Source organism: Adiantum capillus-veneris, chromosome 14, assembly GCF_014529385.1.
Source record: "Adiantum capillus-veneris isolate H3 chromosome 14, ASM1452938v2, whole genome shotgun sequence".
In the NCBI taxonomy this organism is placed as follows: Eukaryota; Viridiplantae; Streptophyta; class Polypodiopsida; order Polypodiales; family Pteridaceae; genus Adiantum; species Adiantum capillus-veneris.
In genome coordinates, this window is record NC_140944.1 from 133,391,812 (window position 1) to 133,419,751 (window position 27,940).

At 42.1% G+C, this 27,940-nt stretch overlaps 2 protein-coding genes across 3 annotated transcripts in view; one reads left to right on the plus strand and one right to left on the minus strand.

Annotated features, from left to right (window-relative positions):
• Nucleotides 1-1,180: 1,180 nt before the first annotated feature.
• Nucleotides 1,181-4,061, plus strand: LOC147443165 (mannose-6-phosphate isomerase 1-like). Of its 2 annotated transcripts, XM_086529075.1 has the most exons (6): nucleotides 1,181-1,326; nucleotides 1,762-2,523; nucleotides 2,624-2,791; nucleotides 2,869-3,078; nucleotides 3,148-3,414; nucleotides 3,483-4,061. In XM_086529075.1, the coding sequence occupies exons 2-6, from the start codon at nucleotides 2,074-2,076 to the stop codon at nucleotides 3,819-3,821; spliced, it is 1,434 nt and encodes a 477-aa protein (XP_086385201.1). In that variant the 5' UTR covers nucleotides 1,181-1,326; nucleotides 1,762-2,073; the 3' UTR covers nucleotides 3,822-4,061. The 2 variants fall into 2 exon arrangements, with proteins under 2 accessions (XP_086385201.1, XP_086385202.1); XM_086529076.1 differs by lacking the exon at nucleotides 1,181-1,326 and having other exon boundaries at nucleotides 1,556-2,523.
• Nucleotides 4,062-18,186: 14,125 nt separating this feature from the next.
• Nucleotides 18,187-27,940, minus strand: part of LOC147443166 (complex 1 protein, LYR family protein) — a 116,507-nt gene continuing 106,753 nt past the window's right edge. The window contains exons 2-3 of the mRNA XM_086529077.1: nucleotides 23,071-23,169; nucleotides 18,187-18,615 (exon numbers count right to left, since the gene is read on the minus strand). Of these exons, the coding sequence (XP_086385203.1) occupies nucleotides 18,448-18,615; nucleotides 23,071-23,169 (267 nt within the window). The 3' untranslated portion in view covers nucleotides 18,187-18,447. The remainder of the gene's footprint in view (nucleotides 18,616-23,070; nucleotides 23,170-27,940) is intronic.

Sequence of the window (27,940 nt, forward strand, 5' to 3'; positions counted from 1 at the left end):
TTGCAACAATGAGCTAAGAGCTGATTAGAGGTTATACCGAAGAGAAGATCACAGGAAGGGAATGAGTCTTTCTTGTTGTTGGCAACTACTCACGTGCAAGTCCACATTAATCACACATGACATCATAATTTTTTTAGCAAAATGTATGAGGTGGAATAAGAATAAAAACTAATTATTTAGTTCCTATTTTCATGACATTAGTGTGCTAGTCAAGCAAAACTATAGGATGCCTTTGAAGCACAAAGACAAGTGGAAGTCCACAACGTTGTGATGGTGACTTGCGTTTTATAGTGTGTAAAAAGTGAGTGTCAATAGAGTGTTTCAAAATTCACGCTTGAAACAAAAAAGGGATGAACGGTGAATGGGATACAATGTTCGGGAAAAATGTGTCTCAGCTTAATATCATGTTGTTTTCCATTTCAAAAATGCCGGTTGAGGGCAACTATGAGCACTAGTAGATTTGACCAATGACATCTTACCAAGTCTTTCCTTGTAAACTAGTTCTACAACACGTTTGTCCTTGAGATGGCTCATGCATGTACCACATATTTGTGTAGTCTTTTGACTGACCAAACATAAGTGTGTCCAAGCTGCATTGAATCAAGTATGTTGGCTATTGGACATTCTCAAAATATTAACTCTCTTTGTTTTAAGAAAGAGGTTTTTGAAACAAAGCTGATTTGTTATGTAAGAGGGGCTTCATCGAAAGTTATGCAAGCAAATTGTATTGTCCATCTCCCATGTATACCAAAATGACAAAGTTGAGGACTTAGGGAATTTTACACACCGAAGCGCCGCTTGCCATCCCAATTTGAAGATAGGTGGAAGGGCGTTACAGCAACCTAGTTGTTTATGCTTGAAGCTGTTGCATCATAAGAGTACAAGGAAAAACCTAGGTTTACTATATTATCACCTTCGAATTTTTAAGATTTACCTCTAAATTTTGAATTTGAAGGTGAGAAAGCCTAAGAAACTAGTACGGCCGTCCGCCTTTCTCTCTCCCACTTTTGGAATGTAGCCTTCACATGTAAAGGGACTCCCCTCCGCCATATTATGGTAAGTAGATTTAGTGTAATTTAGTATAATAAAAATCTTCAAACTTTAGTCAATTTATCGGTTTGGTATAGAAGATTTTGGGTAAAAGTGTCCGGAGCTTTGTAATAAAACCGAGGTCTGCTCGAGTTACAATCCACACGTCTGGACAACGTGTGTCTTTTCTAGTACGGCATATAGATGCTGAAGAGCAGCAGCAGCAGCAGCAGCAAAACTGCATGGGTGGAAACTTGCTAACGGTTTCTATCGACATTTCAACACCATGTGTAATTTGTAAGCATTCTCTTCTCTTCTTTGTCTCTCTGTGCACTCGTATGCATATTTTGTGTATATGCTTTTGTGGATTACAAGCGCACATCTCTTTCCTCTCTCTCTCTCTCTCTCTCTCTCTCTCTCTCTCTCTGTCTTGTTCTTCTCTGTGGGTACTCTTCCTTTTCTTCTTTTGCTCTTTTCCTTTTTGGGTCTCTTTCCATCTGTGCCCGTGTCCACTTTGTATATGCAGTTTATATGTGGTGTATATGTGTGCATATGGGTATATAATCTGGTCGCATGAGCACCGTAATCCCCAATTTCTGCAGCCTTTTGTCGTTTTCGCTTTGTGTCTCTTTCAAATCGATGCGCACATGTCTAATCTTGTATGTGTGTGTGCAATGAGTGTTTGCGTGTGTCTGTATGTAATTTGACTTCATGAGCCTATGATTTTTTCAGGATGAATTCTACAAGTCTTATTGGCAAAGGTTCAAGATTAAGCATACATAGCCTTTCAGTTCCACCTTGGAAGGTGCATCGTATATGAGAGAGGCCTACATGTAACAGTGTTTGAAGCTCCCTAGATGCATACACATAGAAATTGTAATGTTATGTATGCAAACTGAACAGAATACACGGCTCCACCTTTGGCTTACTTAACTGTAAAATCTATAGTTTGATAGGAGCAATCCATTGAAGCTATTTGATTGAAGAAGGAAAGCACATCAAAATGAAGGGCTTTCTGTTATAACCTCTGGGGTCCTTGTTTTGATGGATAGTGGCAAGAACAGAGTGCTACGGTTGCAGTGCGCTATTAAAAACTATGAATGGGGACAAAGAGGTCAAGAAAGTGCCGTTGGAAGGCTCTATGCCTTGCAATCTGAGGCCCCTCTCGATCCAGACAAACCATACGCAGAGCTTTGGATGGGGACGCATGGTTCGGGCCCCTCCTTTGTGGTCTTTGATGAGGAACATGATGTTGCTGGCACATGCAAAACAGTTGGAAAAATGAATGGCTCTTTATCTCATAATGCTAGGCATCATATTGGTGATCAAAATGTTTCCGGTGATGGAAATGATTGGCGCGCTAATGGTCCTTACAATGGTAATGAGCTACCACAGAGGTCTATGCTTCTCAAGGACTGGTTTTCAGAAAATCCCAAGGTGTTGGGCAACAAAGTCGTAGCAGAATGGGGAATTGATCTGCCATTTCTCTTCAAGGTGAGTATTTCTGTACAAGTTTCTCACCTTTATACTAGTCTTTTTCGTTCCGTATGAGAAATGGCAACGAGCGCTTGTCGCGCAAATTTTGCGCATACAGGTTCTCTCAGTCCGGAAGGCTTTGTCCATACAAGCACACCCCAATAAGCAACTAGCAGATTATTTGCATAGACTCCAACCCAGTATCTACAAGGATGCAAATCACAAGCCAGAGATGGCTTTTGCAATCACAGATTTTGAAGCGTTGTGTGGTTTTGTGAGCCCACAAGTAAGATTTATGATGTAAAATGTTGCATTCGTTGCCATTGGGAGCATTGAAAGAACTCATATCATTCTTGCATGCAGGAACTCCAAAGCATCGGAGAGACAGTTCCGGAGCTACAACGTGTGCTAGGAGCATCTCTTTTACGTGCTCTAATGGACGTGCCAAAGTCGTGCGAGAATGACGTCAAGACGACTTTGAAAGCAGCCTTTACTGCAATAATGTCTGCGAGTAAAGATGTGATCACAGAGGTGCTAACCCATCTTTTGAGAAGGCTTAGAAAAGCACAACAGGTGAGTATTGTGTCCCCTTTGGTTTGTGGATTGCTTTTGCTTTTCTTAAATCTGTAACGATTTTCATAGGAGCACAGCTTGACCCAGAAAGAGCTGCTTGTTCTACGTCTTGCGGAGCAATATCCTGGTGACGTTGGCATTTTGTCTGCACTTTTCCTCAATTATATACGGTTGAATCCAGGGCAGGCACTTTATCTTGATGCCAATGAGCCGCATGCGTATTTGTCTGGCGATTGCCTTGAATGTATGGCGACATCTGACAATGTGGTCAGGGCTGGACTCACACCCAAGTACATTGATATCAAGACTCTATGTGACATGCTTACATACAAGCAGGTAATAATCATGGTGTTCTACCTTAAAAGGATGAATATTCAACAGGCTAATTCTCTGTGTATGCGCAGGGAATGCCCGAGATTCTTTTGGGTGCTGACATCAATATATACACTAAACGGTATTCACCACCATTTGATGAGTTTGAGATGGACAGCTGTATGCTGCCGATTGGCCACTCTGTAGAGCTCTCATCCATTGAAGGGCCCTCTATTTTGTTAGTGCTTGAGGGCAGCGGAACCCTCTCAGAGCTACATGTGAAGCGTCCATCCACATTCAGATTACAGAGTGGGGACATTTTGTTTATATCGGCGGGTACCCATTTTGACGTGACAGTAAGTCCAACATCAAGGACAGGTCTGCGTTTCTACAGAGCTGGAGTGAACTCTAGATTTTTGTTAAAGAGCTAACCTAGCTTTGTGTTCGGGATGGTGTAAAGCTAAGGACGTTATCACTTGTATGTAGCCTTCTCACCCATTTTTTTACCTTCAATACAGCACCCCTCACATTTTGATACATTCTTATAAATCACCCTATGACCTTCACACATGTAACCATTGATCTATTAATGCACTCTCAAAAAGGAGCGATTGTACAGAAAATACACATTGATTAATTGTCAATTTGTGGCATTCTAGGCTGTGTTATTACATTGGACTATTACCTCTCAATGCGTTAGTCTATTCGGAACTGCACTTTTTGCATACTTCAAGAAAGATGATGCATGGTAACTCCGGATCGATTCCACAGAAAACCATATTGCATAGAAGATCTCAAGTAGGAAAGGAGAAAAGTTTCTATCATAATATGTATAATTAGAATACATTTGTGAATGTATTTGGTGCTTGATATAGTATGTAGTAATTTTTTCCCTTATATAAGACATATTCAATGCCTATGAGAGTATTGAAATTGACTAGCATAGCTTATGAGAGTATGGCATTCGATGCATCTTGGTAGACATAAGATAGACATCGACTTTATGTGACTGCCAATTTTTGGTGTTTGGAAAACCTAGGACAAATTCTTGGATCAGCCACAATAGAAGAGATTCCGGTAGGTTCCAAGTATGGGAAAATGGGAATTCTAGGAGATGGTCAGTTTTTTTTTTTTTTTTACAGTGAATCAAGAACGCACATAAAAACTTAAGTTTTGGAAATCAAGGATATGTGAGGTAGAGAGGATTTCCTTCTTCATATCCGTCAAGGTCGACAGTCGGGGGGCTGCAACTATGCACCGTCCATCTGACTGCTATTCCTCAACGTATTCTGTACCAACAGTCGTTTGATATCCGACACATCAGCACCCATCATATAAAAATAGCGTGCATCAACCTCCTTAGCTCAACCTGCAGCACGTCAGCAGTTGGAATTGCACCAGCGACGACCAACTCAGCTGTCGGAATGGATCTCTTTTGTGAGCATGCCACCTCAGCGCCCAGAACGGAGACAGTCTGCAGTCCGTGTGTGACCTGCTCTGTGCTGGCCCCCCTCATGCCGACTGTTGACGGGAGGGAAAGGTCCTTCTTGAGGACCTTTCCTCCATAATGCATGCTCCCAGCCTCCGCCGGTCGCCAGGTGGTCACATGCATTATGGAGAAATGTCCCTTGAGGACCTTTCCCTACAAAAGAACGTGGAGGTTAACTTGCATCGTGTTGTCTTCCCCTATCTTTTAAATTGATGGGAGGTCTTTTGGACTTGTGGGGAACATATCATTTCTAGCTAGGACCTTATAGCGAGAGGAAATAAAAAGTATATTTTAGGTGAGAGCCTAGGAGCAACTCTTGGTGGGACCCACACAAATAGTCTGCTAAAGTTGATAGCCTAGTGCTCAAGAATTACATCTCTTGGGCATTGCATTGACCTTGAGAAGATGCATTACTGTTTGTCACCATCCAAGGCAAGGAGGAATTTCCCTTGCTAGTCGCCCCTATATATTGGAGGGATTTGTCTCTCTCGTTCTTTCCACTTTTTGTTGGCTCTTTTTGGTGCCATGTTATTCCTTGTAAAACATAAACCAAAAGAATTTGAAGCTTACCTTGTATAATTGCCTAGTGAAAGAATCCGACAAATATTCAATGTACGCTTTGAGTGTAGACCCAAAATCACAATTTCAAGTGAAACTCTCAAGTGACTTGTCCAATTAAAATGCCAATGATGCACCGCATTTATAATGTATCTTACTCCAAAATTTGAGTAATCAATAAAACAACGCAATATATAAGTGTGCATCTCTAGATGATGGCATAAAGAGAGTGGCCTACTTTCCTTCAAATAACAAGTGTATTATGCTAATTGGCTCTCTATTGGCACATGTATATTGAACTAGATGCTACAACACATGCACTATCTTGTTTTGGGCGTCACTTGATTTAGACACAAGAAACACAAGAAACTGTGCACCACCCTTTGATGCAGTTCAAATCGGACAATTCTACTTGAAAATAGGGTAGATGTTAAGAGTTCTCATCCATTGAAAGCCCTCTATTTTGTTAATGCTTGAGAGGGAACTCTCTCAAAGTTGAACGGGAAGTGTCCATTCCCATTTCGGTTGTAGAGCAGACACACTTTGCTAATGACATGATGGGAAGTCTTTAACCAAAGACAACTCTATGTTTTTACATGGTTGAGGTGAACTCTGGATTTCTAATTTTTTAAAAACAAATCACTTACCAGCAAACTTCTCACTTATACGTATCGTTCTCATCCATGTTTTACCAATTTAATAAAACGTTCTGCACTTCCATTACACTGACCTTTCAACGTGTAACCATTGATTTTTTATATGCTTTGAAAACACACGTTATATCTCAATTTGTAGATTTCTGTGATGCATTACTAAGTCATGCTAACCTCTAAACGTGTTGTTAATCTATTTGGAAAAAAACTTTCTAAAAAGTCTTTTGAACATCTCCATACTTCAAGAAAAATGATGCAGGTAGACCACTGGTTAATTTTGAAACAAAAGTATTAGGTCTTTCCAATCTCGAAAAATAAAAATCCTTTCAAAGCATCTTAAGTGCGTAAGTGAAGACTTGAGTGTAGAAAATGAAAAGACCCACAAAGGTGGAAAGTCAGAAGACTTTTCGTGTCCGTATAAAGAGATTATAGACTTCATATTGGTACATTTGAGTTTTTATTCTCCTTTATTTTCCGTTTGGCGTTTTCTTCTCTTTAAAATATCTTGCACTATGTAAATAGTGATTTTTTTATTTTTTTTGAAGCCATTAGGAATACCTTTTATAAAACTATGTAACAAAAGAAGATCTCAAGTATGATAAGGACAAAAGTTCCTATCATAGAATATATGTGATAAGTATACATTTACAACAACAAAAAATTGCTCGTTATATTATACTTTAGTAATATTTTTTTGTGTCACAAATTCAATTTAGGTTCTTAATTAGATAATGGCTTGATTAAAATTGACTTGTATAGCCTACAATAGCATTGTATTTGATGCATTTCAGTGGACAAAGTGACACTAATTACAATTGTGATTGCAAACTCTCAGTGTTTAGCTATCTTTGGATGCATTCTTGCTATTCAACTACCACTGTAGGCCCATAGTTCTAAGGAACTTAAAGCCACAAAGCCTACTATTGGACTAAAACATGTTTTGATAGGTTCATACTATAGGTATTTGGAAATTCTAGTCTACTTTGAACTTTAAATTTTTTTCTCATTTCTTGCTAGGACATTATATATAAAGGAAGTAAAAGGTATAGTTACATTAAAGCCTAAGAGAAACTCGTGAGGACATTCACAAGAGTTTTGGTTTCTGCTAGAGTTGATAGATTTGTGTTTAAGAATAAGATCTCTCAGGCATTGCGGTAAGATGCATACCCATTTTTCACCATCCAAGGAGACGAAGAATTTCTCTTTCTAATTTCCCCTATGTGTCATACTAGTCTATAAAAAAAACAAGAAAAATGTTGGGGAATCATTTCCACCATCATTCAAATAGATTCATAAATTCTCAAAGTCCAATTTCATGTGATGACAATAAAAAATGTACGAGATGATATTATATTGGCAATGCCACTAGCCAAATAAGTTATAGAAGTACATTAGAACTCGAAGCTCGAACTTTTAACTACCTAGTGAAAAATAAGACAATTATAATCCAATCATCCATTCTCCTTAATAATTTAAGAAACATAAACCCAAATTCACAATTAAGAGCAATATCCCTATTCACGAACCGATTTGACTTGATGTTGATGGACCATATATTAATTTGGAATAATGTGTCATCCTAGCTACGTCAATCCCTTGTGCAATAAGGTGTCATGTTGTATTCCATCTTCGAAGGATATTAAGCCTCAAGCTCCACTTTACATTTCAAGTGGGCATGCGAGTGTGGTGAAGTGCAGTAGGAGACCAGATGCGGTGGAGCTCTCGGTGAGAATTACTCACCACTTCCTCTTCTTTTGTTATATCAAAAGAATAGAGGGTTAGTGGTTAGTGTTAGGAAATAAGACGTAGCTAAATAGATAATTGAGTAGATTACTTAATGGAGAGAGACAGATTTATATACACGAGATTATAGAGTAGAGAGAGAGAGAGAGAGAGAGAGAGAGAGAGAGAGAGAGAGAGTACACACGATATACGTGGTTCACCCAATGTGGGCTACGTCCACGGGAAAGCAGCCACTCAATGTCTTTAGTACTTCAAAATAAGAAGTAGTTTACAAAGGGACTATACCCTTAATGGAGCTCCCGCCATGCTTCACTCTCACCACCTCACACTCACCTTGTTGCATCAACTTCACACTATAAAATGTGTGTAGAAATGGCCTCCTTTTATAGGCCAAAAGGGCTGCCCTCTCTTATGAGAGACACCCATGTGTAGCCACCCTTGTGCGAATAAGTCCAAATCGGACCCTCCAATCCGCCCATGTGTGGCCGCCCTTGAGAAGACAAGTCTGCTTTTGAATTCGGCCACCGGCCACCGGCCATTGACTTCCGACTACCGGCCACCGGCCATTGACTTCCGACCACCGGCCATCGGCCATTGACTACCGGCCAACGGCCAACCGACCGGTTGTTTTCCGACCACTTTCCGGCCGCCGTCCGGCCATAATATTCCGGCGAAAAAAAAGTCTTTGGGGCCTCCGCCCCCGAGGCCTTTAAAGTTGCCCCTGATTCTTGTCCGTGAAAATTTTGGTTTCCGATGAGTGATTTTCCTTCACGCACGATGGCTTCTCCTCATAATGGGGGCCTTACAAATGTGCGCTTTTACCAGAGAAAATTACAAGGGTAAATCAGGCTCCATACTTAACAATCTCCCACTTGGAGACTGATCTCCAAACCAAACCTCTGACTGCTTTCCATTCTGGCTTCTTATCCTTGAATGCCGATTGAAGATGAGCAAAAGCTCAACTTCTCCTTGTTGACCACCTTTGTAAACATGTCTGCAGGATTTTCGCTTGTATGCACCTTTCCTAGCTTTAGTTGTCCCTCTTCCAAAAGAGTGCGTATGAAGTGATATCTCACCTCAATGTGCTTTGTCCTTGAATGAAAGGCTGAGTTCTTCGCAAGATGGATAGCGCTTTGGCTATCACTGTACAAGACACAGTTGTCTTGTTTGAATCCAAGCTCTTCTAAGAATCTGTGAAGCCACATAATTTCTTTGCTTGCCTCAGTCATTGATACATACTCTGCTTCTGTGGTAGAAAGTGAAACCATTTTTTGTAGCTTTGAAGCCCAGCTTACTGCTGTGCCTCCAACCGTGAACACATAGCCAGTAGTGCTCCTTCGAGTATCTTTGTCACCTGCCATATCTGCATCAGCATACCCTTCTAGAAAAATATCAGTTCCTCCAAAATACAAAGCATTTGTTGTTGTCCCTTTTAGATACCTAAGTATCCACTTCATAGCTTGCCAATTCTCTTTACCTGGGTTTTTCATGAACCTACTCACAACTCCCACTGCATGTGCAATGTCTGGCCTTGTCCAGACCATAGCATACATTAGAGAACCTACCGCTGCAGCATATGGAACTTTAGACATATATGCTATCTCCTCTTGTGTCTTTGGACACATATCCTTCGTTAGTTTAAAATGACCAGCTAAAGGTGTAGAAACTGGTTTTGCATTTTGCATTGCAAACCTTTCTAGTACCTTCTTGATGTAATCTTCTTGAGATAGCTTTATTGTCTTCTTCGTCCTGTCCCTTGATATTTTCATACCAAGTATCCTCTTTGCAGCACCTAAATCTTTCATTGAAAAAGATTTGGACAACTCCTCTTTTAGGTCTTTGATGTCTTGCATGTTAGCACTTGCAATCAACATGTCATCAACATACAACATTAGGATGATGAATTTCCTATCTCCCAAATTCTTCGTGTAGACGCAGTGATCCGAGTTGCATCTTGTGAATCCATGATCCAACATCCATCGATCAAACTTCAAGTACCATTGTCTTGATGCTTGCTTTAAACCATGCAAGCTCTTCTTTAATCTGCAAACCATTTTCTCCTTACCTTTTACTTCATACCCCTTTGGTTGAAGCATGTAGATTTCCTCCTCTAAGTCACCATGAGGGAATGCCGTATTTACATCCATTTGCTCGAGATTCAGATCATGAGCAGCCACAAGGCTTAAGACAAGCCTAATTGAGTTCATTTTTACAACAGGAGAAAATATTTCATTGAAGTCAATACCTTTCTTTTGAGAAAAACCTTTTACCACAAGCCTAAACTTGTACCTTTTCTTCCCACCTTCTTCTTCCTTTAGCTTGTATACCCATTTGTTTTGAAGTGCCCGCTTACCTTTAGGCAACTCAACCAACTCCCATGTTTGGTTGCGATGTAGTGAGTCCATCTCCACTTGCATGCTCTTCGTCCATTCTTCTTTGGATTCATGTTGCATAGCTTCTTCATATGATTCCGGCTCTCCAGAATCTGAGATCAAGAGATGGTTGAAGGAAGGAACAAACCTTTCTGGAGGTCTACTTGCTCTTGTAGATCTTCGGGGAATAGGTTGAGGCTCGTCATTTGGTTGACTTTGTTGCACATTGTCACCGTTTGCAGTCCTTGAGTCTTCATCGTCCTCAAGCTCCATGTACTCATCACCTGTTTCTTTTGTGTGTTTTCTTTCCAAGTAATCTTTGTACATATTTTGTTCGTTAAAAATTACATCCCTACTCCTTAAGATTTTACCATCTTCAGGATTCCATAGGCGATACCCAAAGTCTCCTTCTCCATAGCCAATGAAGAAACACTTTTTGGACTTTGCATCTAACTTTGATCTTAGGCTTCTATCTATGTGCATGAAAGCCTCACACCCAAACACTTTGAGAAATGCATAATTCACCGGTTTATCTGTCCATGCCTCTTCTGGAACTCCCCCATCCAATGCCGTTGAGGGTGACCGATTGATTAAGTACACATACGTACTTACAGCTTCCGCCCAAAGCTCAAGCGGTAGGCCTGCATGTAGCCGCATGCTTCGTGCTCGTTCCATGATTGTCCTGTTCATCCTTTCCGAAATCCCATTTTGTTGAGGTGTCCTTGGGGTTGTCCTTTGCCTCCGAATGCCATTGCTAACACAAAAGCTTTCAAAAGCTTGGCTGCAATATTCGCCTCCATTGTCGGATCTGAGGCATTTAACCTTGGTACCTGTTTCATTCTCCACAAAGGCTTTCCACCTTTGAAATATGGAAAATGCATCGGATTTATTCTTCATGACATAAATCCATGTTTTTCTAGTCGCATCGTCTATGAATGTTACATAGTACAATGAGCCACCAAGTGATGGTGTACTTGCAGGACCCCAAACATCAGAATGAACCAACTCAAGTTTTTTATTTTTTCTTTCATTTCTTGATTTTTGAAATTTTACCCTCTTTTGTTTACCATTAACACAATCTTCACAGAACTCTAAGTCCACTTCTTTCAAACCTGGTAGAAGCTTCTTTGTTTGAAGGATTTGCATTCCTTTGGCACTCATATACCCAAGTCGGTAGTGCCACACCGCACTGTCAACTTCTGTAGTTGCTGCACAAGTTGAAGGTTGCGTGCTAACAGTACACAAGTAAAGTGTACCGACTTTTTCACCCTTGGCAACCACCAAAGATCCCTTTGAGATCTTCCACCGTTTGTTTTTGAATGCAATGTTGTGACCTTCATCGTTCAATTGTCCTGTAGAGATCAAATTTTTGCGAAGAGAAGCAACATGCCTAACATCTTTAAGCTTCCATTCATTTCCGTTAGCAGTTTTGACAGAAACTGTACCTTTGCCGACAATCTCACAAGCTTCATCATCTCCCAAGTATACATATCCAAAATTACCTTTGGTGTAGTCTTGAAAATGTTGCTTGTGTGGTGTCGCATGGAATGAAGCCCCGGAATCTACTATCCAGGAATTAGACACATTGTCTAATGAGAGAATTAGAGCATCTTGCTCTACTTTACCTGCCACATTGGCCTCCGATGTTGGCTTGTTGTCTTGAGACTCTGTCTCCTTCTTCTTCTTGGACTAGCAATCCTTCTTGACGTGGCCCTTCTTTCCGCAGTTCCAACATTCAAGAACTGACTTTGTGCGTGACTTGCTCCGCCTTGAGCGATCACGACCCTTTTGGTTTTTGAACCTCTCCTTAAGTCTTCCTCTTGTTTCCACTGATAGTGCAGCACTTGATGATTCTCCTGTGCTTCTCCTTCACATTTCCTCGCTTAGGAGAACACCCACAACATCATCAAACTTAAGAGTATTTGTGCCAGAGATAGAATTACTTACAGCCATCACAAGGCTGGCCCAACTATCCGGTAGAGATGATAGTATAAGGAGAGCTCGCACTTCGTCATCGAAATTGATTTTCACTGATCGAAGTTGACTTATGTTTGTGTTAAAGTCATTTAGGTGTTCTGCAACTGAACCATTCTCTGTCATCTTTAGATTGAACAAGCGCTTCATAAGAAATACCTTATTGGATGCCGATGGTTTCTCGTATAAGTCGTCAAGTGACTTCATCAAGTCCTCCGTGGTCTTCATCTCCGAAACATTAAAGGCCACCGTTGACGCCAAGCTTAACCGGATTGTTCCCAGTGCCTTTCGATCAAGGACAATCCATGCTTCATCTGCCATTGTTGCGGGCTTCTTCGCAAGACCGCCTAGTGGCAAATAGAGGTCCTTCTGGTAGAGATAGTCTTCAATCTGCATCTTCCAATGTTGGTAATTTTTGCCGTTGAACTTCTCAATCTTGAGCTTCCCTTCCTCCGCCATAATTCCCACTCACTTCAAGGAATCCTTTCCTTGAGATAATTTAGCTACGAGCAAACTTTGCTCTGATACCAGTTGTTAGGAAATAAGACGTAGCTAAATAGATAATTGAGTAGATTACTTAATGGAGAGAGACAGATTTATATACACGAGATTATAGAGTAGAGAGAGAGAGAGAGAGTACACACGATATACGTGGTTCACCCAATGTGGGCTACGTCCACGGGAAAGCAGCCACTCAATGGCTTTAGTACTTCAAAATAAGAAGTAGTTTACAAAGGGATTATGCCCTTAATGGAGCTCCCACCTTGCTTCACTCTCACCACCTCACACTCACCTTGTTGCATCAACTTCACACTATGAAATGTGTGTAGAAATGGCCTCCTTTTATAGGCCAAAAGGGCTGCCCTCTCTTATGAGAGACACCCATGTGTAGCCACCATTGTGCGAATAAGTCCAAATCGGACCCTCCAATCCGCCCATGTGTGGCCGCTCTTGAGAAGACAAGTCCGCTTTTGAATTCGGCCACCGGCCATTGACTTCCGACTACCGGCCACCGGCCATTGACTTCCGACCACCGGCCATCGGCCATTGACTACCGGCCAACGGCCAACCGACCGGTTGTTTTCCGACCACTTTCCGGCCGCCGTCCGGCCATAATATTCCGGCGAAAAAGAATATTCCGGCAAAAAAAAAGTCTCGGGGGCCTCCACCCCCGAGGCCTTTAAAGTTGCCCTTGATTCTTGTCTGTGAAAATTTTGGTTTCCGGTGAGTGATTTTCCTTCACGCACAATGGCTTCTCCTCATAATGGGGGCCTTACAAATGTGCGCTTTTACCAGAGAAAATTACAAGGGTAAATCAGGCTCCATACTTAACAGTTAGTGATGGGAGATCGGCTAGTTGGCTTGAATCCTGACAATCTCCACTTGAAGGCCAACATGGCCTAAGTCGCTATAATTGTAATGGTTAGTATGTACAACTATACAAGTGTGAAGCATGACCATAGATTCACCCTATGTCCATCATCTCTATGCAATGTGCAAGCTAATTTGAAGATAAGCTCTTTGTTAAAGCATTTTTTGAGTTCTCATCCGTGTGGACTTTGGCAAACTCAATGTGTTTGCTAGCCAAAATATCTAGTATCACATGATACTTGACCTCGATGTGTTTTGACTTGGAATGAAACACGGGGGTCTTTGCTAAAACAATCGCACTCTAGCTATCAAATGTAACACTGGAGTTTGGTGTAGGTCTCCCATTAGACGAGATAACCACACAGCTTCCTTGTTGGCACTAAAAACTACAACATACTCAGCCTCAATGGTGGAAGATGAAGTACAATTTTGGAGACATAATCTCCAAGATACTGAAGCTCCAACAAACAAGAAAATAGTCAAATGTGGACCTACTAGTGTCCACACAACCACCACAATCAGAATCAGTTTATCTAACTATGGATGCATCACTCTTTTCAAAGCGTAAGCACTTTCTGGCTAAACCCTTGATGTATCTCAAGATATGCTTCACTGCTTCCCAATGCTTCATGCCCGGGTTTGTTATATACCTATTGACCACTCCCATTGCAAATGCAATGTCTAGCCGCATGCTAACCATGGCAAACATGAGACTTCCAAAGAACATGACACTTTTTCATCTCTACATTTTCAACATCCGATTTGGGGCAATATTTCTTGCTAAGTTTTACATATGCTGCCATTGGGGTACTCAATGATTTTTCCCCTTGCATGTTAAAATGTTGCAAGACCTTGTGAATATACTCTTCGTGTGATAGTTCAAGTATTCCATGCTTACAATCTCTCTTGATACGCATACCACGAAAATGATGTGCATCACCCAAATCTTTCATGGAAAACTGCTTGCTTAAGCCGTCTTTGAAAAGTGAAATCTCATCTTTTGACTTTTCGACTATAAGAATATCATCCACATACAAGATTAGAATGATGAAGGAACCATCATTCAACCTGCTTGTGTACAAGCACTGATTCTCTTGGCTCCGTACATAACCTTGGGATTGAATGTACTTATCAAACTTGACGTACCATTTTCTTGAGCCTTGCTTTAGTCCATACAAAGTTTTTTTGAGTCTACACACCATTTCCACCCTTGTCAACAACTGCTCTAGCTTACCTCAAAACCTTCTTGATACATCATGTAGAAATCTTCTTCACGACCCCCGTGAAGAAACGCCGTCTTCGCATCCATTTGAACCAATTCCATGTCATCTATGGCTTCTAAACCAAGCACAAGACGCAATGTAATCATCTTGACCACTGGGAAAAAGATCCCATCAAAATCGACGCGTTTATTTTGCTTTTCCTTTAGCAACCAATCTAGACTTATACTTAGGATTGGGATCTTCTGTCGTGTTTTTCTTTTTGTCAATTTTCAAATCTCATTGGCTAAGATCGAGTTATACTCAAGAGTGCATAGCCTGCTCCCACTTCACACTATCTTCCATTTAAATAGCTTCTTTATAAGAACTGGGCTCAACGCAGCCAATGAATAACAAATAGTCCAATCCTGCTTGAAAACACTCAACTACACAAGATACACTAGTAGATCTTTTAAGTGCTTGACTGCTTGATTCTGCTCTCTCTAGAGCAACATTTGTTTGTGTACTAGTGGAAGGTACATCACTAACATGTCCAACATTCTTCGTAATTGGTGGTGAGGCAACATCCTTAAATCTTACTTTGCGATATTCAATCTCTTTCACTGGCTTTCTATACATCTTAGATTCGTTGAATATCATATGTGAGCTGTGTATGATCCTCTTAGATTCTTGGTGCTAGAGACGATATCTCATCTCTCCATCCACCGATGAAGATGCACTTGTGTGATTTTGGGATCCAGCTTCTACCTAAGCTCTTTTGGCACATGTGAAAATGCCTCACACCCAAATACACATAACTTATCGTAATTAGGTTGTTTTCCCATCCACATCCCCTACAAAATTTTATACTTCAGTGGTGTATTAGGCGGCCGGTTTATCAAGAAAACAGTTGTCATAATAGTTTCACCCCAAAACTCATTAGTCCTATTCATCCTTTCTGCCACACCATTTCGAGCGGACATGTAAGGCGTTGTGAGTTGTCTTCCAATGCCTCATTTACTGCAAAAGTCCTTGAACTCAGACAAGATATACTCGTCTCCATCGTTAGTTCGCAAAGCTTTAAGCTTTCTACCTGATTGGTTTTTTACCATTGCTAAGAACTTCAGAAAGACATTAAAGACTTTTCTCTTCTACTTCAAGAGATAAACCCGCACTTTCCTGGTAGAGTCATCTATGAATATTAGGAAGTATAATGCCCCCCAAAGACTAAACATGCATAGGTCCGTATATGTTGCTATGAACAAGATCTAGAGAGCTTCCTAACTCCTTGTCTAAAGGCAATGAGGTCAACCTAATGTATTTTCCATAAATGCAGTGCTCACATAAAGAAAAATCACAGTAATCTAATATAGGGATATAACCAGAACGCTACAATACCTTCATTCCTTTCTGACTCATATGTCTCGGTTGGCTATATCACAACTCTGTAGATGGCAGCTCAACGACACAAATAGAATTATCTTTCACTGAAAGGACATAGAGTGAATACAATGAGCCATACTTCTGACCTTTAAGCATGACTAAGTTTCCTTGCGAAAATAGTAGTGTAACCCAAATCGTCCAATTTCCTACAAAAATCAAACCCTTTGTCGATTTGGGTACATGTCTGACACTGCAACATAAACTCAATGCCATTGCGCGTACAAAGCTTTATGTCCCCAATACCACATACATCAAGCTGATAGGAATTACCCAGCTTCATTGTACCATGTGTAACAGTATTTGTGGAGAACCACTCCTTATGAGGAGTCACATGAAAGCTAGCACCTGAGTCCACTATCCAATTCTAAACATAACACTCGTCAAGAGTTAACAATGTATCAGGGCTCACATCTGATGTAAAGATCAACACATCATTAGTTACATCAAGAATAGTCTTAACAGTTGGAGACTCAACAACATTAAGTTTTTCTATTTTGATTGTGCTCTTAGGTGTGTCACACTTCACATTTCCCTTGTCCTTTTCACTATCTAATGCATGTCAATCTTTCTTCAAGTGTCTCTTTTTATGGCAATGATAACATTCAGCATTCTTCATGTCTCTTCCACGACTCTTACTACGATTGTTCTTGGGATCCTAAGAACAATTGTGACTACGACTATGCTATTGCCTTGTCTTGTCATTGTTGCCACTAGCCATATATGCATCACCATGCCCACTCGCATCGAGAGACTAATGTCTAATTTCCTCACTGAGCGACGCGTTAGTAAGGTCACTGAACACTAGCTTCCGGTCGAGTACTGAGTTACTTATGGTTGTATTGAACCTATCCCATGACGATGGCAGTGAACATAGTAAGAAGATGGCCTTCATCTCATCATCAAAGTTAAGACCTTTGGAAGTAAGCTACAAAAAAAACATTGTTTAACTCATTCAAGTCAGAGATAGCACTGCTGCCTTCTTTCACGTTCATGTGCATAAGTTTTTTCATGAGAAAGACCTTATTCGAGGCACTTTTATTATCGCATGCTGCACATAAGGTATCCCATAAATTTTTGGCACTGGTCTCATCCATTATCGTGAGGTTAATGGATTCATCGAGGTGTAGGTGAATGGTCGCCATAGCACGCTCGTTCAAATCTTTCCATTGATCATGAGTGTATGCATTCCTTTTTCTCTCACGCAATGGCGCTATTCAACCTTTATTGATCAACACAACGCGCATACATTGCTTTCAGAATGCAAAGTTTGTGCCATCAAACTTATTAATGTGGTACTATCCTTGTCCAAACCACTACTAGCTGCCATAGTTCAAGAGAATGTAACCAAAAGACATATGAAAAAAATTCTGGGAGAATTTGGACAGAGTTTGTTATGTAACGAGAGAAAAATCTCAAAACAATATGCAGCAAAATCACTACGTGAACAATCAAGTCTGCCAAGAATGTGTATGGACGACTTGCGAGAAAAATTCTGCACAATCTTCTGTGTTTAGAGATCAAAATTGCAAGCGTGCTCGAGCTTCAAAAACCCTCATGCAATGACCCTCACAAAAAGTTATGCATACTCGATGCCTAGCCACAGTCTCAGAAAGGGCTCTTTCGCACCAAGTCTCAGAAACGGTAGGTAACTGTCAAAATATCAAACCAAAAATAGCTCCACAACGTCGTACAGTGATTATCTGCAACTCAACTTACATGTAACGATAATCACTGTTATTGTAGCAAGATCTGTGTTCAAACAGACGCCAAAAGATTGCAAACAGTTTGTACTGACCTCTCCCTACAAGGAGTGAAAACCGCTCTCAACAAAACACAGTAGCACGATAAGTGCTAATCGCGCATGAAGCTCCCACTAGGGCAAGAATTTGCCAATCATAGCCAACTAGGCTAAGCATGTAACCATAGATGCCATACACGTACCAAAACAAATATGGCAGTAACACTCTCTCTGGGAAAAGTGTGAAGCAAATAAACACATGTAAACATGTCTCCACATGTCTCTACGAACCGACACGGCTATACTAAAACTCAGAGAAAATCAATCTTTGAACAACAATAATCGTACATCAAGAAGTACTCATGTGTGTCAAAACACCGCTCGTTGATGTCGATTTCAATGCCGATTGCCGATGCCGAGAAAATGTGTGTGTAAGAAGAATATCGAGCAGATCTATGTAGATGATGTGGCCTGATTTGTGTGTGTTGTGGATAGCCTCGCTCCGCACACACCCGCTTTATACGCGATGCCGAGAGAGGGGCGGCTGAGAGCTTTCCTCTGTCTTCTCTCGCTTCTCCTTCGTTGCAGAGAGTGTGTATGTATAGTTGCACACAACTCGTTGGTGCCGGTTGCGTACACCCGAGAACTCACACTCTCTATCATATCTCTTCGCCCTCCTTGCCGTCTGTGTAGCACGACAATAAAAGAGAACTTCAACGCTATGCTTCCCTTGCAGAAATTCCAACGATTTGCTTCAAAATCACCAACGTTATCTTTTGCAAATTTCAACGCTATCTGGTGCAGCAAAATCCCAACGCTACTTTATTGCTCACTCAGCGTTACTGTGTAAGCTCTTGATTTAGAAACAAAGCTTAATTCTATTTGATTTGATGTTACACAATCCATTTTATTCACTTCGTTGTCAATCTTTGTTCCAATCCAATGCAAAGAGGTTTTAATTCAAGATGTCAGTTTATAAAAGGACTATAAAAGAAGCTACTCTCTCTCTCTCTCTCTCTCTCTCTCTCTCACTCATTCATTAAAATGGTGGCCTCTATCGTTTCTAAAACATAAAAGGCCAAAAGTGGCATTATAAAGTACAACCATAGCCAAATATCAAGATCCAACCACAGGCCAAAAAAACCCTCAGATCTGCAGGGATTTTGAAGCAGAGGGGAGAAAGTTAAGGATCAATGCAAGAATAAAAGATGCATGTAAATGAGGCAAAAGAGGAAGCTAAGAGACGAGGACCCGCATGTGAAACACATAGCTTCAACCAATGCACTGCTTTGAAGAATCATGAGCTCCCTAAACTAACCAATGGTTAAATCACCGGGGCAACTGGTTAAACATGAAGAGCAACCAATGCTGAAGGTCTTGGGAGTAGAGTGAAATAAATCTTTTGGTAAGCAACAAAAGCAGAAGCAAGTACACTCACAGAGGGGTCGACCCATGGAGAAGCGGGCATGCGGCATCAAGGATAGCTAGTTCATGTACAAAATGCAGGGAATTGCAAAGCAAATATACCTTCAAGCCTTAGCAATCCTCTCTCTCTCTCTCTCTCTCTCTCTCTCTCTCTCTCTCTCTCTCTCTCTCCCCCCTACTCTATTTGGTATGTATGTGGATGAGGTTGCTGACTACATTGAGAGAGAAGGTGATACAGGTGCACAACTGGCAGGGACATGGATTCCACTATTGTTATATGTTGATGATATTGTGACTCTCCGGAGGGGATGCAACGCCACTTGGATGCTTTGCATAGGTTTGCCCAGGAAAGTGGTTTGTCCGTCAACCTTGGTAAAACCAAGGTCATGGTATTTAATACCACCCCACAGTGGATCAGGAGGTCAGCGCCCGCATTCACTTACGGCCAGGAGACGGTGGAGTATACAGATGCCTACACTTACCTTGGAGTGGTTTTCAGTGGGCCAGCATTTTCATTGAGGAGAGCAGTAGAGACTAGATTGACCAGAGTCCATGCAGCATTGGGTAGATTGGAAAGGATGTGTTCGTAGGTTCAGTTTCAGGAGCCTCGAACAAAGCTATGGCTCTTTAACACTTTGGTGGCTTCTGCATTGCTTTATGGAGCTCAGATTTGGGAACCTTCATTGGATCATCACGGGAGGACAGGCCGCAGTGATGGATGGGGGGACATGGAGAAGCCTCTGGTCTCTATGATCTCGCGGCTCATTAGAGCCAAGGCTTCAGTACCACGTGCTATTGTACGAGCAGAGCTAGCTGCCCCCCCACTAGTGGTTGAGACGCTCACCAGATCTGTCTCCTTCATACACCGCATGTGGGAACTTCCCATAGACAGATATGCCCGCCTTGCGCTTGAGTCCTCTCGACAGTTAGCCATGTAGGAAGATACAGCATGCTGGTATGGGGAGATGACATCATGGTTTCAGGCGCATGGGTTCAACATAGACAGATTGCCTCCATTCCAATACTCACTGGATGCGAGATCACCAGGCTCATCCGCCAAGACTTGACTCAGCTAGACACCAAGAGGACATGGAATACAGCCAACACAGGAGCTGGGCACGAAGATGACTTTCTACAGAGAGCATCTCCTCCAGCTTACGGAGGATGGGTTTGTGACGAGTCCTAGATACATGGACATCCACTTGTCTCATGGGGTACGATGTGCTATTGGCCATATATGCACATCTTCACACCAGCTGCGGATCGAGACTAGGAGGTATAGTGGAGTACCGGCAGAGGCCAGGACATGCCCCTTGTGTGACATCGAGCCTGAGACAAAGTTGCACTACACATGCCACTGCCGCATCTACTACCAGATACGAGGCCGCTTCCATTGCTTGTTCAGAGAGGGCTTTGGACCATTCTCTAGAGTCATGCGGTACGATGATCAAAGATGCCTGGGCTTGTTTTTGCTTGAGTTGCGCAGACACAGAGAGAGCTTGATGAGAGGAGAGCCTAGCCAGTCTCAGAGACAAATCATAGACTTCTTTAGAGCTACCAACTGGACACCCGGAGGAGTTACTACCATAGCGGAGTGAGTCGCCTCACGCCAGAGGCACACTGATCGACCGAGCGACTAAATTTTGTCATTATGTCATTTTGTCATCTTGTTCCTCTAACTTTGTATCAGATCCACCACATTGTAACTTTCTGGTCTCCTAGGTCACTTTGGCCTTTTGAAGAAGTTCATATAACATTTCATTTCATTTCATTTCTCTCTTGAGTAACAAGTCTCGAGTTCAACTCTCCTCATCATGATTTTTAAGGTCTCTTGGGATAGTTTTCTACAACGTTAAAACAATCTTCTTCTCGGGTGTGTTGTGTGTGTGCGAGCTAACAAAAAGAGGAAAATGGTATAACCTTTCTATCACCCGTATGTCATTTCCCTCTTGAATAACAAGTCTTGAGTTCAACTCTCCTAGTCGGATAAATCTTTAAGGTCTCTTGGGATAGTTTCCTACGACGTTAAAACAATCTTCTACTTCTTCTTCTTCTTCTTCTTCTTCTTCTCTCTCTCTCTCTCTCTCTCTCTCTCTCTCACACACACACACACACACACACACGCACACGCACACGCACAAAAAAAAACAAAATAATAGTAGCGCTTGTACCCTTTATATTTACACAAGGACACAAAAGGATGGATCGAAGCAAGCAATGCCACCTGGCGCAATCCCAAGACCAACTAGTAGTTGTCTATTGTGAGAAGGTTAACCATTGGATAATGGCCTATGGTCATATAATTATTATGCTACTTTCATCTAGACATCAATTATCAGGATTGGCCTATGCCAAAACAGTTTTCAAAGAGATGGCCTAACTTGCTTATGACACAGTTTGTGCGCGAAAGATAGTGTTTTGACACTATTCAATCAATGCATCTTTCAATTTCGTACGGGTTTCTCTGTGGCATGAATACTGACCGTATGACATAACATAAACCCCATTTTTACATACACACAGTACCAATGGCCAAAGAAAACCGTGTGTAGCACATGGAGGGAAGGTCTCACACTGGCATCACTTCTTTACACCAAGGCAAGCAAGCATCCCTCTCTGGCGATGAGGGACCACAGCCTTGTGAGCAGTCACATGACCATAACCACCCTTCCAATTGAAGAGGGAGCGACCTTCAAAACAACTAATTCACCCACCCTCATAACAAGAACATGAGTCCATGGCTATACAAGGTCCCAGTGCACAATTTATATGAGAGTGCAAGCAAAAGGAGACACTTTCTAGTTGTATATCTCACATACAATGCCGTTTCAAGCATTAAGGCTAAAAGTGAAATGCCTTCAAACTCACATTCACAACCATTCAATTGTGGTCAAATCCAATGATAGGAGAAAAATCGTGCACCTGACCAGTCTCAACAGAGACATTCATAGTTGAGAAAGAGATTTTCAAAGCGATAAAAGCATCCTTTATAGTGCAAAAAGTAACTCTTAAAAAGCATAATTGACCAGAGTTAATGCCATGACGAAACCAATTGACATTTACAAGTTTAAAAGGTGTATATATATGTACACACACACACACACACACACACACGCCATGTATGTATGTATGGTTGGTTGTATTGTTATGTATACACCTAGATAAGCCTAGATTCACCTTTAAAGGAAAGTGCAAGGTATAGACTCTATTGTAATCCTCCACAAGACAAATCACCAGCTCCATCATGCATAGTATTGATAGATACGACGACATCCCAACTTATGGTGCCAAGTACATGGCAACAACCTGGAAGAAATTTGCATTCACACCTCAATCAACATGTAATCAGATGTAACTCTATTTTTAGTTGACACGATGAGCCATACCAATCGACGTGGTGCCCAATATTTTTTAAGTCCACCATTTTAAAACATCAACAGATCCCTCGCCATGTTACCGGAAAAACACAGAAGAAGAAGGCTAAGAATATCAACGTCGTAGAAAACAATCCCAAGAGCCCTTCAAGATCTATCCGACAAGTCTTGGTCTAGATACTCATGATGGAACCGGGATAGTCAATCTACCACACTTGGGCAAAGTAGATATATTAGCATGAAACAGGGCAAAAGCCATCAATAACAGTCCACAGCCCACAAACACCAGGAGTAGCCCATCATTCTGTGTATTAGGATTTCTCCAAATCCTGAAACTCTACCTTTGGAAGCCTAAGGCCAACTCTTTCTGCTGTATTCCTCATTCGTTCTTTTTGCTCTTCAGTCCGGTCAATTGCTATATTATATGAGAACAGCAATGCCTGCAGGACACAGTTCCCACATAAAATCTTTAGTCACTATTGAAGCCCTCAAAGAAGCACCTCTTAAGCACAATGACATCCACAGAGTTTCATCACCAAGGATAGACTAGCTAATTAATTGCTCTCATGATGCTGCATGTACTGAAACCCCTCTCATCAACAGGCGCCTTGTCACATAGCTGAACCCATTACAAACACTTTGCAACAACCTTGTTCAGTCGTTCCATAATTGAACAGTTTTTATTTGCATGCTTATCAAGTTTATCTGAGAAACAGCTGACGGCATGTTCTCAAATCCTGAGAAGAAGTTACGAAGGCAAGTGACTTGCATAAATGTATGTCTGACAATATCTGAGAAAAACGCCCTGGACGATTTTCACCTTGATGAAAATCATAAAAGGCCACATACTATTCTGCAAAACCACCTTGAACTAATCATTTGAAATAAACAGGCATCCCATGCTATTAAACTTGCGGTTCAACACAACCTAAGTTGCTGACCATAATACATATCTTTCCGAAGTTTCTATGAAGGGGAGAGCTTATGGCCTGAATATATAGACATCTTAGGGTATACAAGATTTTTTTTAAATTTATTTATTTTTAATGGATACAATCCCTGCTCTCAACCAGATTAGTTTGATTTTGGGTAGATCCTTTTTCATTGTTCATGCTCCCAAAAGATTTTGAGCTTGCTTTGGGTCTACCTTTGTTTCCTTCTTTTTTCGCATCCAATGTCTCACTGAAAATCACTCTTCCGAACATACAAGGAGTGACAACGGTTTGTGATCATTACTGCAAAGAGGCAAGAGCCTCTTGTACAGGTACCAGATTAGCTAACTGCTAATCCCCCACAGGTACAGATTGATTCGGAGAGATTTCATGCAAGAAATCTCGTCCAAATCAAAGGGCAAGTAGCCCTACACATGCAGGAGCTTGAGGGCTTGCTATAGATGTGATCGGCACCCGAAATGGAGCCCGAAACAGCAAATTACAGCCTGCTGTCTTTTTGCAGGATTAGGGTTTTGACCCTTTTTGTAGGTTTAGGGTTTTGACCCTTTTTTATCCCTAATATGTTGCACCACTCTGTTGCTTCATAGGTCTAGGTCATGCATGGGCTAGTGTGCCTCCGGGCTGGCCACCCTTTGCGTATGCATTTAGACTGCACTGTCCATCCACCCACTTCTGGGTCGGCTGTCCACCTTGTCCGGGCACCTTCATATTTCATTTATTTCTTGTTGGGTCGTGGGGGATTTTTCCAGGCTTTGCCCTACCTCCCCTTGGGCACCTATTAATGGGGCTAGGGGGGTACCCACTTCCACACATATACTGATTGTTTATTGGGTCTTCTTGCTCTGGTAGTCAGTGGGGGGCTGATCGCCCCCTCTTCACCATCTCTGCCGTTTGTGTTCTCCGTCTCTCTCTCTCTCCTCTCTCACGCTTCCGCACACGCGCACTCTTACATGGTATCAGCCGCCAGCATTGAGGACGCATCTCTGCATCAGGTTCTCCTCCCAAGGGCGGGATCACATCAGCCAGCAATCAGCAAAAACCAGGCAAGCGACGGAATCTAGAGCAGTTTTTGTCGCAAGAATCCACAATTTTTCACCTACGTTTTTGCTTCCTCCATTGGTGATCACCTGCTGGCTATCAACACTACCATTTCTGGACATCTTTGTCGTGGAAAACCCCTCCATATCCATTTGCGTTTTTTACCTTCATCTGCGTTTTTGGGTTTTCAGCCCATTTTCGGCGGTTTTATTGGTCACTTTGTGTCGTTGACACCTTCCACAAGTTGTTGGGCAGCTAGGGTACCCACCAAGCCTTTGTTTTTTCAGCAAAAATAAGTTTTTTGGTGACAACAAGTGCGGCAAAAGTGGATTGTAAATTGACCTACGTTTTTGCAGCAGGAGGGCAGCGCTCAGCTTCTGGACCCCGGATCTTGCCACCACCTACCCGGCCTTGGCATCCGATGCCTTGACGGTGAATTTCCTCTTCAAATCTACAGATTTCAGCAATTACCCCTTGCTGTTTTCTCTGTTTTCAGCCCATCTGGGGCAGTGACAGTGATTCACCACCCCTCCCTACACCCTTTGCACTGCTCCAGACCCTGCAGGGAGTGTACAAGCATGCTGGAAATCGCTCGACAGCAGCGTTTTCATCACCTTGCAGTTGTGTTTTTGGGTGGACAGCAGCCACATGGTTTGTGTTTTTCACAGAGGATGAAGTCACCTCCTGCTAGGACACCATCCGATGGTGGTCCGTGCGGTCTCTCAGTGACTGCTGCAGTACATGATATCTTCGACATCGGTTTGATCATCAATGGGCGTACGATGATTGGGAGATCCATTCATTCCAGCCATCATTCGGCGGTTGCATACTCCGAGGGGGTGGTGACTTGTGGTTTGCAATGGACACACCTATGCACTCATCTGAGGAGTTCACACGAGATATGGCCATGCTCATGGCATATGGGATTGAGACATTCCCAGAGAATACCACCATCTTGGGTGGACAGACACTTACCACTTGATCTCGACACGTCGGATCACTTGCTTACACAAGAGCATCTACATGGACTTAGGGAGATGATCTTGGACCTCTTCTTGGACAGGTTCATTGCTTGGATCTACAGACTGGAGTGGGACTTCAGTGCTTTGGACTCTCTTGGAGAGTTTACCCGCAAGATGCGGGGGATCAGGCATCATTATGCAACTACATCCAAAGTCACCCAAAGCTTGGCTTGGATGGTGGTGCAATTGCTCTTCTACACTCCTGATCATTTGGATTGCTACCTTCAGAGTTGCTTACACTCACCCTCGGTTACCTTACAGCGGACTAATCCCCCGACTTGGATAGTAGGCCACTCCCTGCTCATTCACATTGAGAGCCACACCGAGTTGTGGTTTGGTGGCGTTGTTGGCATGGATTCTATTTTGGTTGGCACCGGAGGATTGGAGGCAGGAGATACAGGCAAGACGGCGCAGACAGAAAGATCTAGCCTTTTCTCTTCTCAGAGGTCCTTCACAGTGCACACTGTTGAGTCTTGCTTTCCCCTCATCTTGGATTACCCTACCTATTGGTGGTGGTCCGTGCGGTCTATCGGAGACTGCAGCGCTTACGGTAGCTTCTACAGTGCAGACTGTGATGAGCGCGCGGCGGTGTGTGCAAGTGAAAGAGCACGCGAGGAAGTGCAGTGTGTGTGCAGAGAGGGGAGGCGCAGGCCAGCAGGAGAGGAAGCGCTAGCAGAAGAGAGAGGGCTCACGTTTTTAGGGAAAACTCAATAAGTGAGTTTTGGGTTTTCCCACTTTTATTATAAGTGACCTTTAAAAAATGTGTCCAGGTTCATATTGAACCTGGACAAAGTATAAAAATGTACAAAAAGGGGTTATTTAGGCCTTTAACCCAACAACAAAGTGATACCGCACATCAATATGCTTTGTGCGTGCATGAAACATGGCGTTCTTTGCCAGACATATAGCACTCTGGCTATCACAACCAAGCATAGGTGCCTTGGCAGGCAAGCCAAAATCACTGCATAGGCGTGCTAACCAAATAGCTTCTTTGGAAGCCTCAGTGGCTGAAATATATTCAGCCTCTGTAGTAGACAATGCAACAATCTTTTGCAATCTAGAACACCATGAAACAGCACCTCCTGCAAGAGTAAATATATAGCTACTTGTGGATTTCCGTGTATCCACATCACCAGCCATGTCAAAGTCACAAAATCCCTTCAACTCCATTGGTCCTTTACCATAGCAGAGGCATTTGTTTTTAGTCCCTTTCAAGCATCTCATAATGGACTTCACTGCATCCCAATGCAACCTGCTTGGATTAGCCATAAACCCGCTTACAACTCCCACTACATGGGCTATGTCAGACCTAGTAGCAACCATAGCATACATAAGTGAACCACAAGCTGAAGCATAAGGCACACTTTGCATGTCATTGGCTTCTTCCTTTGACTTGGGACAATCATCCTTGGAAATTTTAACATATGGCTGTAATGGTTCACCAAGAGGCTTTGCTTCAACCATGTTAAATCTGTCCAGCACCTTTTCAATGTACTTTTCTTGCGACAAATACAATAGGCGCTTGTCTCTTTGCCGTGTAACACGCACTCCAAGTATATGTTCAGCTGCCCCAAGGTCTTTCATTGAAAACGCAGATTTCAGCTACCCTTTAAGAGCATCTACAGTGCTTCTTTTCTTTGCAGCTATCAACATATCGTGTACATAGAGCACAAGAATGATCGGGCTACCATCCTCATCACGTTTGGTATACAAACAATGGTCTGCATGGCTTCTTTTGTAACCATGTTTAAGCATGAAGTGATCAAACTTCTTGTACCACTGTCTACATGATTGTTTCAGCCCATACAAGCTTCTATTGAGCATACATACCAAATGTTCCTTGCCAGGGATGACAAAACCCTCAGGTTGCTTCATGTAAAGCTCTTCTTCCACATCACCATGCAAGAAAGCGGTATGTACATCCATTTGGTCCATTTCCAAATCAAGAGCAGCCACAATGACAAACAATACACGCAAAGTGGTCGTCTTCACAACAGGAGAGAACACTTCTTGAAAGTCTATGCCCTTAGTTTGAAGATATCCCTTTGCCACAAGCCTTGCCTTATACTTGGGTTTTGCATCAACAATTTTGATTTTATACACCCATTTGTTAGGAATAGCCTTCCTTCCTTTGGGCAATTCAACCAAATCCCAAGTATGATTAGCATGCAAAGCTTTAATCTCTTCTTGCATAGCAA